Source organism: Heliangelus exortis, chromosome 1 (assembly GCF_036169615.1).
Source record: "Heliangelus exortis chromosome 1, bHelExo1.hap1, whole genome shotgun sequence".
Lineage (NCBI taxonomy): Eukaryota > Metazoa > Chordata > Aves > Apodiformes > Trochilidae > Heliangelus > Heliangelus exortis.
Genome location: NC_092422.1, coordinates 109703967 through 109719130, shown reverse-complemented (window position 1 = coordinate 109719130; position 15164 = coordinate 109703967). Strand labels below are relative to the sequence as shown.

Below are 15164 nucleotides of genomic sequence, written 5' to 3'. Positions count from 1 at the left end.
GAGTACACAAGGTTTCAGTCCAAAGGAAGTAAGTTTGTAAAGAGATGTCTGGTAAACCATATGTTCTCCAGAGTCAGGATGTCCTGACACGTACCACAGCAGTTCACAATTAAAAGTAAGCAATAAGAAATGACATCTGCTGACGCAAAAGATTTACCAGTACACCAGAAGTGGCACACAGACCTTCCTCCAAAATAAAACAGAACTCAAAACAAAACAAACAAAAAAAACCCAACCAAAAATAATACCCCATATATTGCTCTTAAAGCAACCCTCACCAACACCTTAGGAGCGGATATGAATCACATCACTGCATGATTTGTGCATTGTTATGTTTGAAAGTAAGCATGTGTATATTTAGCAAGCATTCGGTGTAAAAAATGAAAAGTAGTCAATCAGCAAGTTACAAAGAAATGTCTCTCTCTCATTGAGATAAACTGAGACAAAGCTAAGCTCCTTTCACTACCTCACTCAGGGTTAATCCAAGCATTTACTTCAGAATGACAGAAACAATTCTGATTGTGAAGAACTAAGGCATTACCTTCATCTGCCAGAAATACATCTAGTTAACTCAGAAGCTTACAGACAAGTTTATTCTTGTGCCTATGGATTAAAAAAAGCCAAACCCCCTTTCTCTCCTACCCTCCTCCCCAAGAAAACAAATAGCACTGCATAGAATATTTTAAGATATTTGACTTAGATTAAAAGGCATTATTTTATTTCCTAGCATCTTCAGAGATTAGGGTAATGGATGCTTATTGTATTAAAACAATTAATTTCTTAGGAAAAACTATCTTCTATTCACTTTTTAAAGCAAACAATGAAGTTGAAAGCCCTGGAGCCATTTGACAAAAGAACTTTTGTTCAAGCAAAGTATAGCAGCCCTCACACAATCTAAACACCTAATGCTAGTCTGAGACAATAGAAGGAAAGTACCACAGCTAAAACACTGCAAGTATCTAATGAGTAGGACATCCGCTGAGCAGTGCCTTCAGCTGCAGTGAATGGAGCAGAACAATCCGAGCACCAGTGTTTGCACTCTTCCAAAAGTACACTTCAAAACTGTCTACTGAACAAGTATCTTCCACCATGCAGTACCAAAAAAAGTCAAGGAAAACATTTTGGCACCATCCAGCCTAAATGTAGCTCTGCAGTAAGAGACCATAAGAGATCTGCAGCAAACCACAACACACAGTGTTACCAACAATGCATTCTGAAGAGGAAGGGGCTAATCAAGAAAACAGATGAAATCTGAACATTATGCTCCCTAATCGTATAAGCCCCCTGCCAGAAATGACATTAAATGCAATGCATTTTATTTTCCACTGAAAGGTGGTTTTTTTTCTTCCCGAAAGAAGCCTTCTGGTCAAAATATAAGTAGAGGTGATCCATCATCAATCTTTTCAGCTGAGAATACAGTAAGTGCTTGTTGAACAGCTACCACACTGCAACTGTGCCATATGTTCCCATAATGGAGGAACAAGCAACAACAGTGCTGATGCTACACATGTGCACAAGAACAGCTGACTTCGGAGGGTCACTTATACTTTCTTCTGATTACAAAAAAAAAAAAAAAAAAAAAAAAGAAATCAGCTTCCATTTCTCTGATTAAGTTTTCCTTCTTCTTTCACAAACCACGTGTAAAAGACAAAAAGCTTCCTATCAACTTTCAGAAGGGAACACACCAAAGAATACCAGAGTTATGATTGATGATTGTCTTTTCCGGATCCTTTGTGGAACAATGACATTTAACTGAATTGGAAAGCTGAACATTAATGTAACAATGACATTAAATGTTGCAAAGAATAACCAATGCACACATTGTTTTAAGTACTGTGCACTGTACACTTAGATGCTGTTGAAAACTTGGAGAGTGACAAATGTTAATTTAAAGAAAACCATATTACTAAGTTACAGAGGTTATACAGCTTTTACTCACTAAGTCAATACTGTGAGCATTGGATATTCATTTTAATTTGCTCTTAGGTAATTATTAAATAGCAAATCAAATTGCCATCCCCATTTATACAGTCAAACATGGGTGAGCCATGACAGAGCACCCAGTTTAGACAACATTGTTAATCTTCACGGTAGAAAATGTAATTATTTTCAGGCCCAAAGCATAAGAGTACTGAAAAGTGATTGGAAGTGGCTGAAACAATCCTGTTAAAAAAAAACAAAACAAAACAAAACTGGAACCCAAAATAGTAAAGTGTGCATAATAGTACTGCCAACTCTAAATAGCCCAAGAAGTAAATTATCTTAACTACTCCTATGTTTACATAATAGGCATCTCTCCTTAAGTTCTCAAGATAGCCATTATCCTCTAATAATACATGGCTAGTTGCTAGGTATTAAAATCATTACATTTAAAAAGCTCAGGCAAAAACATTCCATGTAATCTATGCACATCTTAAAGAAAGATAGTTATTTTTAATAAGTTTTTTTTTTATTATTTACAGTAAATGAACTTTCTAAACCAAACATCATGTTTTTAAAACAGTAATCTGCTTGCCAGAAGTTCAGAGATACATGTTCAACTTGCTTATACAATGATAGCACTAGAAAGCAGGGCTAGCCTTCCAAACCACAAAATTATTATCCTTTGCATTGCAAAGGTATTAAACAAAATACTTTTTTGATTCTTAGTGGTAAAGCTACAGTTTACCCATAGAAAAGCAGCAGGGAAACTAGATGTTGATGCCAACAGTTGATGTCACTTTAATAATGCAGTCACTATTGTAAATTTTTTAAAAGACATACCAATAAGCCTCAGAAAGTACAGATCCTAGTGGAAGAAATATAATAAGGAAGATGCAGATATGAGATGGAGTTAATTCACATTCACTGACTGCTTAGAGCAAGATTTTATTTTTATTCTCTGCAAGTATCTTTCTTACAGTAACTTCTACAAAAAGGGCTGTAATCAAGAGCACTATCCCAACATTCTGTCCTGATAAAGAACTCTTTAAAAACACTTGATTTTTTTTCAAACTGGTAACAGAAATTTAAAAAGAGAAGATACTTCAACAGAATTGGAACCCTGCAACCTTCTGCCTATTCTCACAGCTGATGCATCAAACCATGACAAACAAACATTGCCACAAAATCTGAACAATTCCAAAGTATGACGTAGAATCACCTCTACACAGAGAAGTCTGCATGGTATCCAAGTAGCCAGAACTTTTGCATACACCATAAAACCACTGATATAGTATTTATCTCACAGAGCAGCAATATTTGTGGTATTGGCTAACCCTTTGTTGCTGAAAACAAGTAACTGATACAAAGAATCTCATCTGTCAAAGTAGGAAATTACAGAAAGAAAGGAAAGAAAGGAACAACAATTAAGAAAGAAAGACAGAAAGAAATGTAAACCAGAACTTACTTAGCTCTGTCCCTAATTTCTAAGACTGCTCTTTTGTCATCCTTTTGTTGAGACAATAGCTTTGCTTTGTTTCCATTCTCCCTTTCCCTGACATCTTTAGAACAGGGAAGAACTTCAGCTACCTCACTGCAGCAAAAAGATGGTTATTGTGGCTATTACAGTTAAAGAATAAACAAGGGTAATGACTGTTATTACAACAAGCAAAATAGGCCTCACAGGCACAATCATACCATAGGTGGCACCCCACCAACTCTGCAGAGTCTACTGCCTCCAGTAGGTATTCATTTTATCAGTGACCCACCATGGAATTAAGTTGTAGGACACTCTTCAGAAACAGGATTTGAAACAATGGTCAGTAGGGCAGGTTTCTATTTCTGGTTTTGATCCAGGCAGAGGAGAAAACAACCTTCCTGTGCCTGCTATCACATAAGTCTAAGAGCCTTCAATTTGTTTGCCCACATGTTAAATTTGCTAAAACACAACCTTTTACTATAAGTACCAAACGCTAAAAACTCAAGCAGCAAGCTACAGCATTCTCACACTGTGACATCATCTTGTCTGGTATACTTTAATATAATTTGGAAATAAAATTGAATTAACTGAGAGCAGCTTAATTGAGGACACTTATCCAGTAAAATAAAAAAGAAAGAACAGTGCCATGTCCAGGCTTTCCAGTGACTGTGAAAGAACAGGCCTTACTATTAGTGACTTGGCTATAGATCAGCCAAGTAAAAGCAATCCACAAGTTCAAGCAGGGGGTGTTAAGATTTTCTAGTGGTCATGAATATTCAAATTGACAAGGGGGCAACCTTATCATACAGGTTTATAAGTGGCCCAACATGGAGAAATTAAGCAGTACATTTCCCACAGGGTTTCAACAGCAAGGAACCAGATTCCTGGTTTTCAAGCCAAAAACTTCCTTCTACTGAAGAAAGCCTGATTCCAAGTATAAATGCACTTGTAGTTCTTACCACAAGATGCTCACTGTTTACAGCATCCTGATGATTAACAGGGAAATGTCAACAACATCTTCATGATTAAAAACCATTTATATCGACGCTGTTTTTTTAGATTTATAATCATCATCAGAAATTGTGGTGGAAACATAGATGCTATTCTTGGAGCATCAAAAAGCCTATAGAGACTCAATCAAACACTTTGAAATTACTACTTGTGAAGACACATAACATGAAATTATCTCCACCATATCAGCATAAGTAGTTATGAACTTTAAGAAATCTTAAACATCTGCATTTTACCAGAGCCACAGGGAAAGCAAATAGTTGCACTAATTCATGAAGAATCACAGAGTTAAAAACTTCCAACCCTCTTGCCACACAGACCCAAGGCTCACAAGTAGTCACCATCACTCCTCAGCAGTTTCAAGTGGAAAGTCTCAAATATGCAAAAGAGAGTGCCCATTTCTCCTTAAGTTACCCCTGTTACAGTCAGACTGTTCCTAGGTTGAACTCCCCTAGGTAATCTATCATCATACAAGCTGTCACTTTGTATAATACTAAACAAAATGTTTCAGGCTGATGCAGAGAACTGTAAAAGCTAAAAAACTTCAGTCCTTCCACTTCCTGAAAAATGAGTTTCAGTACTGGGTACTTCTAGTTTCAAAATTAAGAGCCTAAGTACTCAGAAATCATTAAAATGCAGAACACACACTTAAAAGTTAGGCGTGCCATACTAATCTGTTTACTAAACTGCCAAGAGTGACATCTCCCAGTCCCCACGCACATTCCTAAAAGCACAAATGTATCAATGTTGCCATCATAAGCATGTCTCACAGGACAATTAGCTTAACCCAAGTTTCATACTTCAGAGGTCTCCTTTGCAGACTAACACAGAATATGTGATTACAAGCCCAAGTTAAGCAGCTTTCTGTTAGGACAGCTCTTCAAGTTTGAGTCATTTAAAAGGATCTGAAAATAACAATAGCCCAAGGCAAACACGCACATTTGTTTTCCCTCCACAAACCAAGATTTAAAAAAACACAGCCAGAGGCCATAAGAAAAAAAAAATAATAAATACAAATGGTACTTAAATAACCTAAAACATAAGCCCCCTTACTTCTCGGGGCACAAACAGCAGACCAGTCAGAGATGCAGGAAGACACCCTTTCCCCACACGTACCTATTTAAGTAGCCCCATTTTTTTCCACTGCGTATACAAACGAAAGCAGACACTCACCACTTTATCCATAAGCTTCCAGGTCTTCTCCACAGTCCTCCGGTCGGCAGCTGCCTGCTTGGGGGGACCCACAGCATCGTGAATGGCATCGATGAAGCCCAGGATCCGTCCCTTGCGCGGGTTCCGCCCGTTGAGGGAATTGGCCATCTGGGAGCCAAGCTGCCCGCAAGGACAGAGAAACACAGGCTCACAAGGTGCTCACAAAACATCTTGTCATAAAACTCGCCACAGCCAGCGAGGTAACACTTCCTCCACAGGCAGGAAAGGGCAAGACCAGGGCACGTTTAGGAACCAAGTTTAACTTTTCACGACAAGCTGCGTGAACCCACCTGGCCCGAGTTTACACTGGCAGAAGCCATCCCGGATTTATTGTCAACATCAACACCAGGAGGCGGGAGGGGGAACCCGCAACCCGACAGCACCGGGGCCCGACACCGGCTGCCTCAGGGCCCGGGCCCAGCCCCACGCAGCTTCCCCCCACTCCCCTGCCCCCGCCGGCCCCTCCGCTCGCACCGCGGCGGACCCCGCCGCACCGGCGGGCAGAGGGCACACGCCCGTCGCCAGACAACAAAAGCGGAAGACGCGCAGCAGCCGCGGCGAGGGGTTTAAAGCAGGAGAAGGGAGCGGGAGCAGAAAAGCAGCGTAGGCAGCAGGCAGGGACCCCGCAAGGCAGGCAAGCGCCCGGGCAGCAGGGGGGGGCGGGCAGGCAGGCAGGGACCGGGCTCCCGGTGCACGCATACGTACAGACCAGCACCGAGCGAGCGGCTGAGCGCCAAGGGCAAGAGGAGCAGCCGACAACAGGCAGGAGCAGGCGGGGGACTGAAGACTCCTCACATCCCCCCCGCGGTGGCTGCTTCCCCCCGTCCTCAGCCCCGGGGCGACGGAACGGAGCGCAGGCGAAGCGTCTCGTCGGACGAGGCTCTTCCTCCCTCCCTCCGGCGGCGGAGGGCTGCACTGCCCCAGGAGGCAGGCGGAGCGCATCCCGCTCTCCGTCCCGGCCGCCGCGCCGGGGGCGGCCGCCGGCGTTCCCCACGGGCGATCGCGGCTCCGGGCTTCGCGCACACGCCGGCCGCCCCGCGGGACTCTGCCCTGCGGCGCCGCCGCTCCCGCCGCTGGTGGCGGGCGGGCGGTCGCTGCCCTGCGGGGAAGCATAGGGAGCTACTGCCCTGCCGCCCGCATCGCCCTGCCCCTACCCACAGCCCGGCGCGCCCCGCGGGTGGGTATGTGCGCGCGTGTGTGGAGAGACGGAGAGAGAGAGAGAGAGAGAGAGAGTCCTACAGACACATGCAAGAGAGAGATACAGATATATGCACACGCACAGGTCTGTCCGTGGCACCGCTCGCAGCCCCCGGCTGGCTATCGTCTCCCCTCACGCCTAAAAAGTGAGGCTGGCTTCCCGGCGGCGGCGGCCCCGCTCCTGCTCCCCTTCCCGCCCCCTCCCCGCGGCGCTCCGGCGGCCGCTCCTCTCCACGGAACATCCCCACCCCCCCGGGCAACACTCAGCCCAGCCCCGCGCATGCGGCTCGGCCAGGGAGGGAGGGAGGGAGGGAGGAAAGGAGGGAGAGAGGGAGGGAGAGGGAGGGAGGGGGGCAGTGCCGGGGAGCCCAGCCCCCTTCTGGAAGGCGGGAGCAAGAGCCTAAGAGCAGCCAATCAGAAGAGGGATCTCGTTTGATTGACGCGCCTAGAAGCAAATGAGCTTTGGGATATAAAAGGGGCGGAGTGTCGTCCGGGAGAAGGGTTCGGAGATGGGGAGGGGGCTGGCGGGGGTGGGAGCGATAGGGGAACTGACCAATGGCTGAGCTCGGAGGGAGGGAGGAGGAGCTTCCGGTCCCGCCTCCTCGTACATCCCCGCCTGCTTGAGGCTGAGGGGGCAGCGTGAGGGGCTTTGGGCGGGGTGGGGGTGTCCGGTCTGGAGGTGTCCGGGAGCTCCTCCGTGTCTGTAAGGTTCTCAAGAGCTAAGGATACGGCCAGGAGATGTGGCAAGGTTTTCCTTCCTTAGGTCCATGGGAGAAGTTGGGGTACCCCTGGCCTGCTCCAGCACTTGGGGTGCCTTAAGAAGCAATAGCTCTGCCTGACGTGTGCTGCCTCTGCGCTTCTCTTCTGTGCTGCTGAGAACCTGTTGGGTTTTGGGGTTTGATTTGGGGTTTTTTTTTTTGTTGGTTTCTTAGATTTTATTTGTTTGGTTGTTGGTTTTTTTGTTTTTTTTTTTTTGTTGTTGGTTTTTTTTTTGGTTGGTTGGTTGGTTTTTTGTGGTCATAAAGAACAGGAGCTTCTTTTCCTTCTGTATACCTGTTGTTTTTTTTTTTATGATGAGGGGGGAGCAGGTTTGCTGTGAAGCAGGTGCTGAGGTTTTCCATGTTGGAAAGAGGCTGGAGAACTGCAGGAAGCAATGAGGCCTGGAAGGCTTGCCCTGCTGCTCTGAAAGGTGGTGAGGGAACATGTAAGCACTTTTAAAAAGTGCTTCTTTTTGTATGCTTACTCTGAGATGAGCACTTTCTGGGGTTTATTCTGTATGTTTATTATGAGCACTTCCTGGCAATTAAACCCTGGATGATAAGTATATTTTGTTTTGGTTTTTTAGGGCAAGTTTCCCTCAAATTTGTGTATTACCTACGAATGCTGGAGAGGAAAGAGTGAGGTGGCTTGCCTGTACAAAGCACGAAACATTTAACTTCAGAGTCTTTGGAACATGTTCCAGGGAGGAATTATGCTTTGCAAATGTTAATCTTCTAATTAATTATCATACAAGGAAACAAAAATACAGCACTTAAAAGTTTGAGGCTATTTTCTGAAGACATTAGAGAAGTGGTTTTAAGTTTGGGGTTTTTGAATATTGTTGTGTTTTCTGTAGCAGTTTCTTTTCTATAGGCTTTTTTTAAATGATTGCCTTTTTTTTTTCTCTTTTGCTGACTGTTGGCTTTTTATTAAGTCAGGAAAAAGGGTAAAAAAAACTTCTAAAGTGTATCAGTGTTCCTTTTATTTATATTGTTATTTATGGGTACTTCCAGTGCTGGTATCTTCCCATTTGTTAAAACTGTGTTGTTACACCTCAGCACACACACAACAATAAAATCATACCCCTAATATCTTCCTATGTAGCTTTAAAATAGGAATTGGCAGGTAGCTGCCTTAAGAATGTTGAAAGCTTCTCATTTCACTGTAGGCACTGTAAATTACTCTCTCCCCTGTGTTGTTTTAAAGGCTGGTTTAAAACTCCTCTCTGGCAGCTCTCCCTATCCTTTTTTCATTTGGAGTTCAGCTTAAAATCAGACTGGTAGTGACTGCTTGATTTTTTTTTTCTGCCTCCTTTTTGGTTGTGGAGAAAGCAGAGGATTGACTTTTTTTTTTTTTTTTTTTTTTTTTTTTTTTCCCCCTGAACTTGTTAAGCCGTTGTGGGGTTTTTTTCTTGATTGTTTTGTTTTCATTGTTGTTATGTCATTCTCTTCATACTCCACTCACTGCCAAGAGCTATGATCTGTGAGTTGTGCTTGGTAGCTGTCTGGGGCTGAGTCATTTTGTCTTGCAATTCATCTGAGTGCAGAGCCAGCAGGAGCGAGCAGCTCTGTTCCCTTCATCCCTCTATATGTGTTTTGTTATTAAAGAGAAGAGCCAGCTCCATGGGGAAAGTGAGTGGTTTTCCTATAGTTGGGTTTTTTTTAGTTTTTTGGTTTTGGGTTTTTTGGTTTTTTTTTTTTGTAGTTATCTGTGCTGTGCAGTACTCACAGATATTCTGGGAATTATGGTCCCCAGAGGGCTGTGTGAACGCATGTTGGAAGCAAGCGGACTGGGAGAGGCAGGTGGAAGAGGTGTTAAAGATGGGTCAAGCTTTATTTTGCCATGCTGTGACAGGACTGGAGGACACAGCATTGCTGTTGTGGTTTCAAGCATGCAGAGTGATAAGGGATGTTTGGTAGAAGACAGCTGAGAGGTGAGGCTGAGAGAGGAAGAGCAGAAACAGCTGCTGTGGGTTGGGAGTTTGAGGCACGTGCTTGTTAGCAGTGGAGAACATAAGGATTTACCTTGCCCACTGCATCTATGGGGTGCATAAGCATAAAAGGCCCTTGAGAGGGTGGTAACTAAAGACACTGTCCACCTGGAATACTTCTGTGCATGCCAGCTGCAGTATGTTAATGTAACCATCATTATATGTTAGGGGTATTCCTGCTGCCCAACTTCATGCTATGTAACATCCATCCTAAATTAAGGTAACTTGCTATGTATAGGTCCATTGAGAGACCACAGGCTGATTCAGAGCAGAAACCTGAATCAGATACTTTAATTTTCTGTGGGAAAGAGTATCTTTTGGGTATATAGGTAAGTTTAATGTGTAATTAAAGCCCCCAAGTTATGTTCATGCAATTAAAATACCTCCAAAGTTCTCTTAATCCTGACTTCTCTGACTACATACTTTGCTTTTTACTATTATTAAGAACACAACACTTTGAATCTACTGTTCATAAGTGTTTTAAACACTGTATGAAAACTGTACAGAATGGAAACAGGGTAAATCTGATGTGACAAATTTTGATAATTCCACAGACTGTGGAATTCACTGTCCAGAGGCTGATCCTCAGCCTGGCTGAGGTACTAAGCAGTCACGTAACAATGTCTGAATGACTGCTGTAAGGATTTAGTAAAAATCCTGTAATGAAAATGAAGGGGTCTAGGTGGATTTGAGTTAGGATATGATAAAGGAGGCAAGGCAATGTGAAAGCAGCCTTGTTTTGAACTTTTAAATCCCTTTAAAAGGTAAGGATTTCAGTCAGATTTGAGCATTTTATTGAAAGTCAGAATCATAGACCAAGCCCAGCTGCATGGTAGAGAAACACGATTAAAATTAAACTAACAGTTACATTTATCCATTGCAGTATTTTCTTATTTATTAACTATTTGTGATTTTGTTGAGTTTTTGAGGGTTTTGGTTTTTTGGTTTTTTTGTTTTTTGTTTTTTTTTTTTTTTTTTTTTGCTTAGCTGATGACTCTTCCTGCACTGGAGGAGTTAGGCAGCTTTGTGAATGAAACTGCTCTTGAATGAATTACATCAAAGAGCCATTGACAGTAACTGAAATCAAGAAGGATGTTTTGGCTTGGTTTCTTTGTTCACCAAGTATTACAATATTATTGATTTTCTGCAGTCAGTCAATGTATGTGGTTTGGAAGCTGTTTTCATTTGTGCTTGTTTTTTTACTGTGACTTTTTGCCCAAATACACTGAAACACAAGAACAATGAAAAGGCCAGATGCAAGTTTTATTTATAGCCACGTAAATAAGATAGGATAGTGTCCTCCTGCATGGTATGATTTTTTTTTAAGGTTAATACATTATACAATATGCTGAGTTAAGCTATGTGGTAACAATGCTTGTAAAAGCTTAAGTCAGCTGTTTCAAGAGAGTTGATACGAAGTGACTTCTTGCTAATTGTAACACAACACCCTGACTATCCCAGCATCCTGTTACTTTTCAAATTAATCTCTTGGTCTTTTCACTGAATATGCACAATATTATGAAAAGGCATCTGTTCATAGGGGTGTAGCATGGGGTGGGGAACTCCCAGGCAGCATTTTAATGTCCCAGCTCTGAGAAGGTCATGCTTTTCAAGGAGTATGCAGTGCCCCAGCAAAAAACAGCTGGTCCCTGTTTGCAGGGAAGCTGAGGGTCTAAGGGCCACTGGAACCTGCTGTTATTTCAGTGCCCTGCATCCATCTGTTCTGTAAAACAAAAGAAAACAGACTACCACAACACAACACAAACAAACAAACAAATGGTAACTATTGTAGCAACAGATATATTTAAGTTCCAGAGCTGTTTGCTCAAATACGTTTTCATGAGCCCATTCTAGAAATGTACAATGGCTTATGCATTATACTCTCCCTCCCCCCCCATATCCAATTATTACGTAGTCAGCTGTAATAGCTGTTAAGAATATTAAAGTGGAGCAAATGGAAAAACCTTTCATGTTATTATCGTACAGTGCCCTCAAGGATGCTAAGCTCTCTCTCTCTCTCTCTCTCTCTCTCTCTCTCTCTCTCTCAAAAAAAAAAAAAAAGGCCATTTATGTACGGTTTTGGGGGTTGTTAAGGCCGCAAGCCAGCATTGTATGTGACTGTTAAAGTAGATTGCAACATATTTACCTGTTTTATTGTAGCAAACTCAGAGACAGAAAGCAAACCCAATCATCTGTGGAGCTCAGAATTCTCTCACTGATAATTCGAGTTGATATCATAATAGATGCTTTTCCTGCTGTAGTGGATAATTGTTCTGTTTGTTGTTAGATTTTAATCTAGTTAGCTCGCTACCGCTATTTTTCTTCTATTTACTTAGATTATGGTTTTGATGGTCATCAGGTACTCAAGCCCACTTTTTCTGTGTTTTGTTACTGGTTCCTAGACCTTAAAAAAAGGTTTTCACACCTGAGACATGAATGATAGAACAGTTTAACCCACTGTGCTGCTAAACCTCTGGGTGAAAAAAAAAAAGTTATGCCTGACCAGTGCTAACCCTGAACCTCCTTGGCATTTGTTTGGAAAAGCATCAGCTGACACAGGCAAAAACTACTAGAGAGTATCCTAATAATTTAACACCACAGATCAGCATGTGCCTTGGTCAACATGACCATAATAACTCTGTGTAGATATGGTCGGAGTGTGTGCGTATGTGTAAATACACACAGGCACATACTGTAACGTGGGACCTTTCATCTTTGTTAATTTTGGTTGGACCTGAAATAATGAAATTCACTTTCACCTGGCTTCTTCCTGACTTTCACCTGAACTGCTTACAAGGCACATTGGAAGTACAGTGGCAAGAATATTACTAAGGCTCACAGGCTTACATTTTCACGTCTTCCATTCACACTAGGAGGAGCCAATCAACTAAAGTACCATATTGTCTCCTGTGCAAAATACACCAGAACAACTTGCTTGACTGTGAGCAATTAGAAAATACAGTTTCTGTTTGCAGAATGAGTTAGAAAAATAACTGTGGGGCCAGGCCTGTGTTTCTCTGTTCACCTCGCTAATGAGTTCGTTTGTTGTAAACTAGACAGCCCACTTCAAAACACATCTCTGCCTTAATATGTTGTATTAAAAAAGCATGTCAGCTTAATTTTAAAACACCCTAATCCTCAAGGAGCAATTTTACTTGAGTTCTTCTGTTTCTTCTCTGTTATAAATTGCATCCATCTGCCAGAGCAGGTGCAAAGGCTTTAACTAAGTCCTATCATTTTAGCACTACCTCTTCAATTTACTCCATCTGTGTGACTGCATAAAAATAATCAATGTCAATGTCTTTTTTTTTTTGCTTTTCCCCTTGCTCCTGCTGAGTGCCATGATCTTAGTTCTTCCTAATCTTCGTCTGGTAAGACAATGGCAGCAACATTTAACTCCAACATCCTGTTTAATATCCTGCCCAAATACAACTGGGATTTCTTGTTTGACTCGAGAATTAGACATCTTTTTCTATTTGAATATCTCTGCTTTCACCAGAATTTCTAAGAGTTTCCAACTGTAGCAAATGGTTGTAAAATAAGCTGCTAGGGACTATCCATTGCCATCTTTCTCTGGAGCAGTTGTACTTTGACAGAAATTTAACCTGGGTCTATTGAACTTGCTTTAGTGTAGAAAATACTTCCTCTGCACTTCTGCAACTCAAAGTAACCTCAGTTTATGGAGATTTGAACAATGTTATGAGCAGCTTTAATAGAAATATTCAAATGAAATGCTGTCATATAGGTTTTTTCACAGGAAGCATCAATGTTTTCAGTTTAGAAGGAAAGTGCCTTGCAGTTAAGCAGGGAAATCCTGCAGTGCTAAGAAATTGTAACTTAAGTATTATTATGTATTTGCTTAAATTTCTGCTTCTGTGTCACTTACTATTGTAGCTCCTAATGTCCTGTCCATCTCCTTGGCTATGAATTCATGGTGTACCTTGCATTTTCTGTATGCTTCAAGTCCTAATAATAGTTTGCTTGTGAGCAAAGAAACCTTTTGTGTTTGACTGGTGTTAACATGTTGGGTTGATTATATTATTTTTTTTTTTTCCTCCCTGCTTACTTACCTTCATCTAAAATAAGTTGTTTTTTTCTGAACGGAAAGCAAACCATATGCTTTGTAAGGCAAGTCACTATTTTAATAGTACTTAGTAATTTTTGACCTTTTGCATGTGTCATCTGCAAACAAAGTGAATACATTTGATATTTGTAATTATTTGCTGAATGCTTCAGTACGTTCAGTTATTCTCAGACTGCGTTTACAAGATTTGTGCATCAGTTGCTCATTTTACATAACGCAATTGGTGATTGTATTTTTCTTCATTACAAGACTATTTTTTTTAATAGAAAAATGACAAATGGTGAATTAGACTTCTGGGGAGAGAAATAAGTGAGTTTTGCCTTCTGCAATATTCATTTTACTGCTTCAACCTGTCATATTTTGAACAACAGTAAATAGTACATCAAAATATGCTTTTTCATTATTCTGTTAATGATATCATGTGGCATATTATAATGTTTGTTTCCATTAGGTCTCAAATTCAGGCATGTTGTGTCAAATGAAATATAAAGAGGTCAAAGTAAAACTAATAATGAAGTGAAGCTTGAACTAACCTTTTTAGTTGAATTTTTGTCATTTTCCTGTCTGGTTTTCAATGTATCTCGTTCTATGTGGATGCCCCCATTGTGCAGAAATCAGAAAGTGTCCAGTGGAGCCTTGTCACCCTTGTATCACACAGCACAAAAGTGGCTTTATTACAGAGGATGTGATTTATTTCTTTATTTATATTTTTTCACAACAGGTCTATTTCCCAGTGTTTTTATTTTGTTCAGTTATCTGTCATTTGCTGGTAAATGCAACACCAAATTTACTGGATTGTAGGCCTGTTGTGCCAGTGTTTTCCTCTCTCCCTTCTGTTATTCATAATTTTTTTTAAAGTATCTAGAATTTTGCAACTTCCCTTCAAATGCAGCACTGCAAGGCATAACCAAAAGTGTCAGCTTAAGTAGTTTGATTCTTTTCTAACTCTTACTTCATCAGAGTTGAAGATAAATAATTAAAGACAATTCTCCACCTAGCTAGCAGTCATCCATGTTCAGCGACAGCTTCTCATGGGCTTTATCCTACTAGAAAACTATTTTACTCTTGCACAAATTAGCCAGAATGTGTCCCAGTCCTCTTTTTTTAGGGAATAAAGTATTAATGATTAAAGCCTTGTATCTCTGAACAGCTGATGTAATTTTAGCACCAGGTACAGTACATGGTTGGTACTCAGCACGGAGTCAGTCATGTTCAGTGAAAACTTTTCTTCAGTTTTTCTATACAGATAGGAATAAAAGAGACCTCATAATATTTCCTACATTGTCCGTAATTTTGAAGTCTTATTTTTTTTTTTCCTTCTCTCTTGACAAAGGAAGGACAGCCTAGATACTACAGGTTTCCATACGAAATTTTGTTATGTGTTATCAGCTTGGAGAGTGTCTTGTGCTTGACTAAGTTTTGGTAGAAGGGAGTATCAGCAACTGAGCTTTTAACGTTTGATGGTGTTGTCCAAGCCTACAAAGAAGGCTCGAGGAAATAAAATCCTGTAT

General features: G+C 41.3%; 1 protein-coding gene across 6 annotated transcripts in view; it reads right to left on the bottom strand.

Moving 5' to 3' along the window:
• Positions 1–7068, bottom strand: part of CBLB (Cbl proto-oncogene B) — a 130335-nt gene extending 123267 nt beyond the window's left edge. For 2 of the 6 annotated variants that reach the window (XM_071757982.1, XM_071758012.1), the window contains exons 1-2: positions 6329–6857; positions 5585–5743 (exon numbers count right to left, since the gene is read on the bottom strand). In XM_071757982.1, the coding sequence (XP_071614083.1) occupies positions 5585–5743; positions 6329–6736 (567 nt within the window). In that variant the 5' untranslated portion in view covers positions 6737–6857. Of the gene's footprint in view, positions 1–5584; positions 5744–6328; positions 6860–6903 lie in introns of those variants that run through there. The other 4 variants (XM_071758022.1, XM_071758003.1, XM_071758030.1 and 1 more) reach the window with 4 other exon arrangements.
• Positions 7069–15164: the final 8096 nt, after the last annotated feature.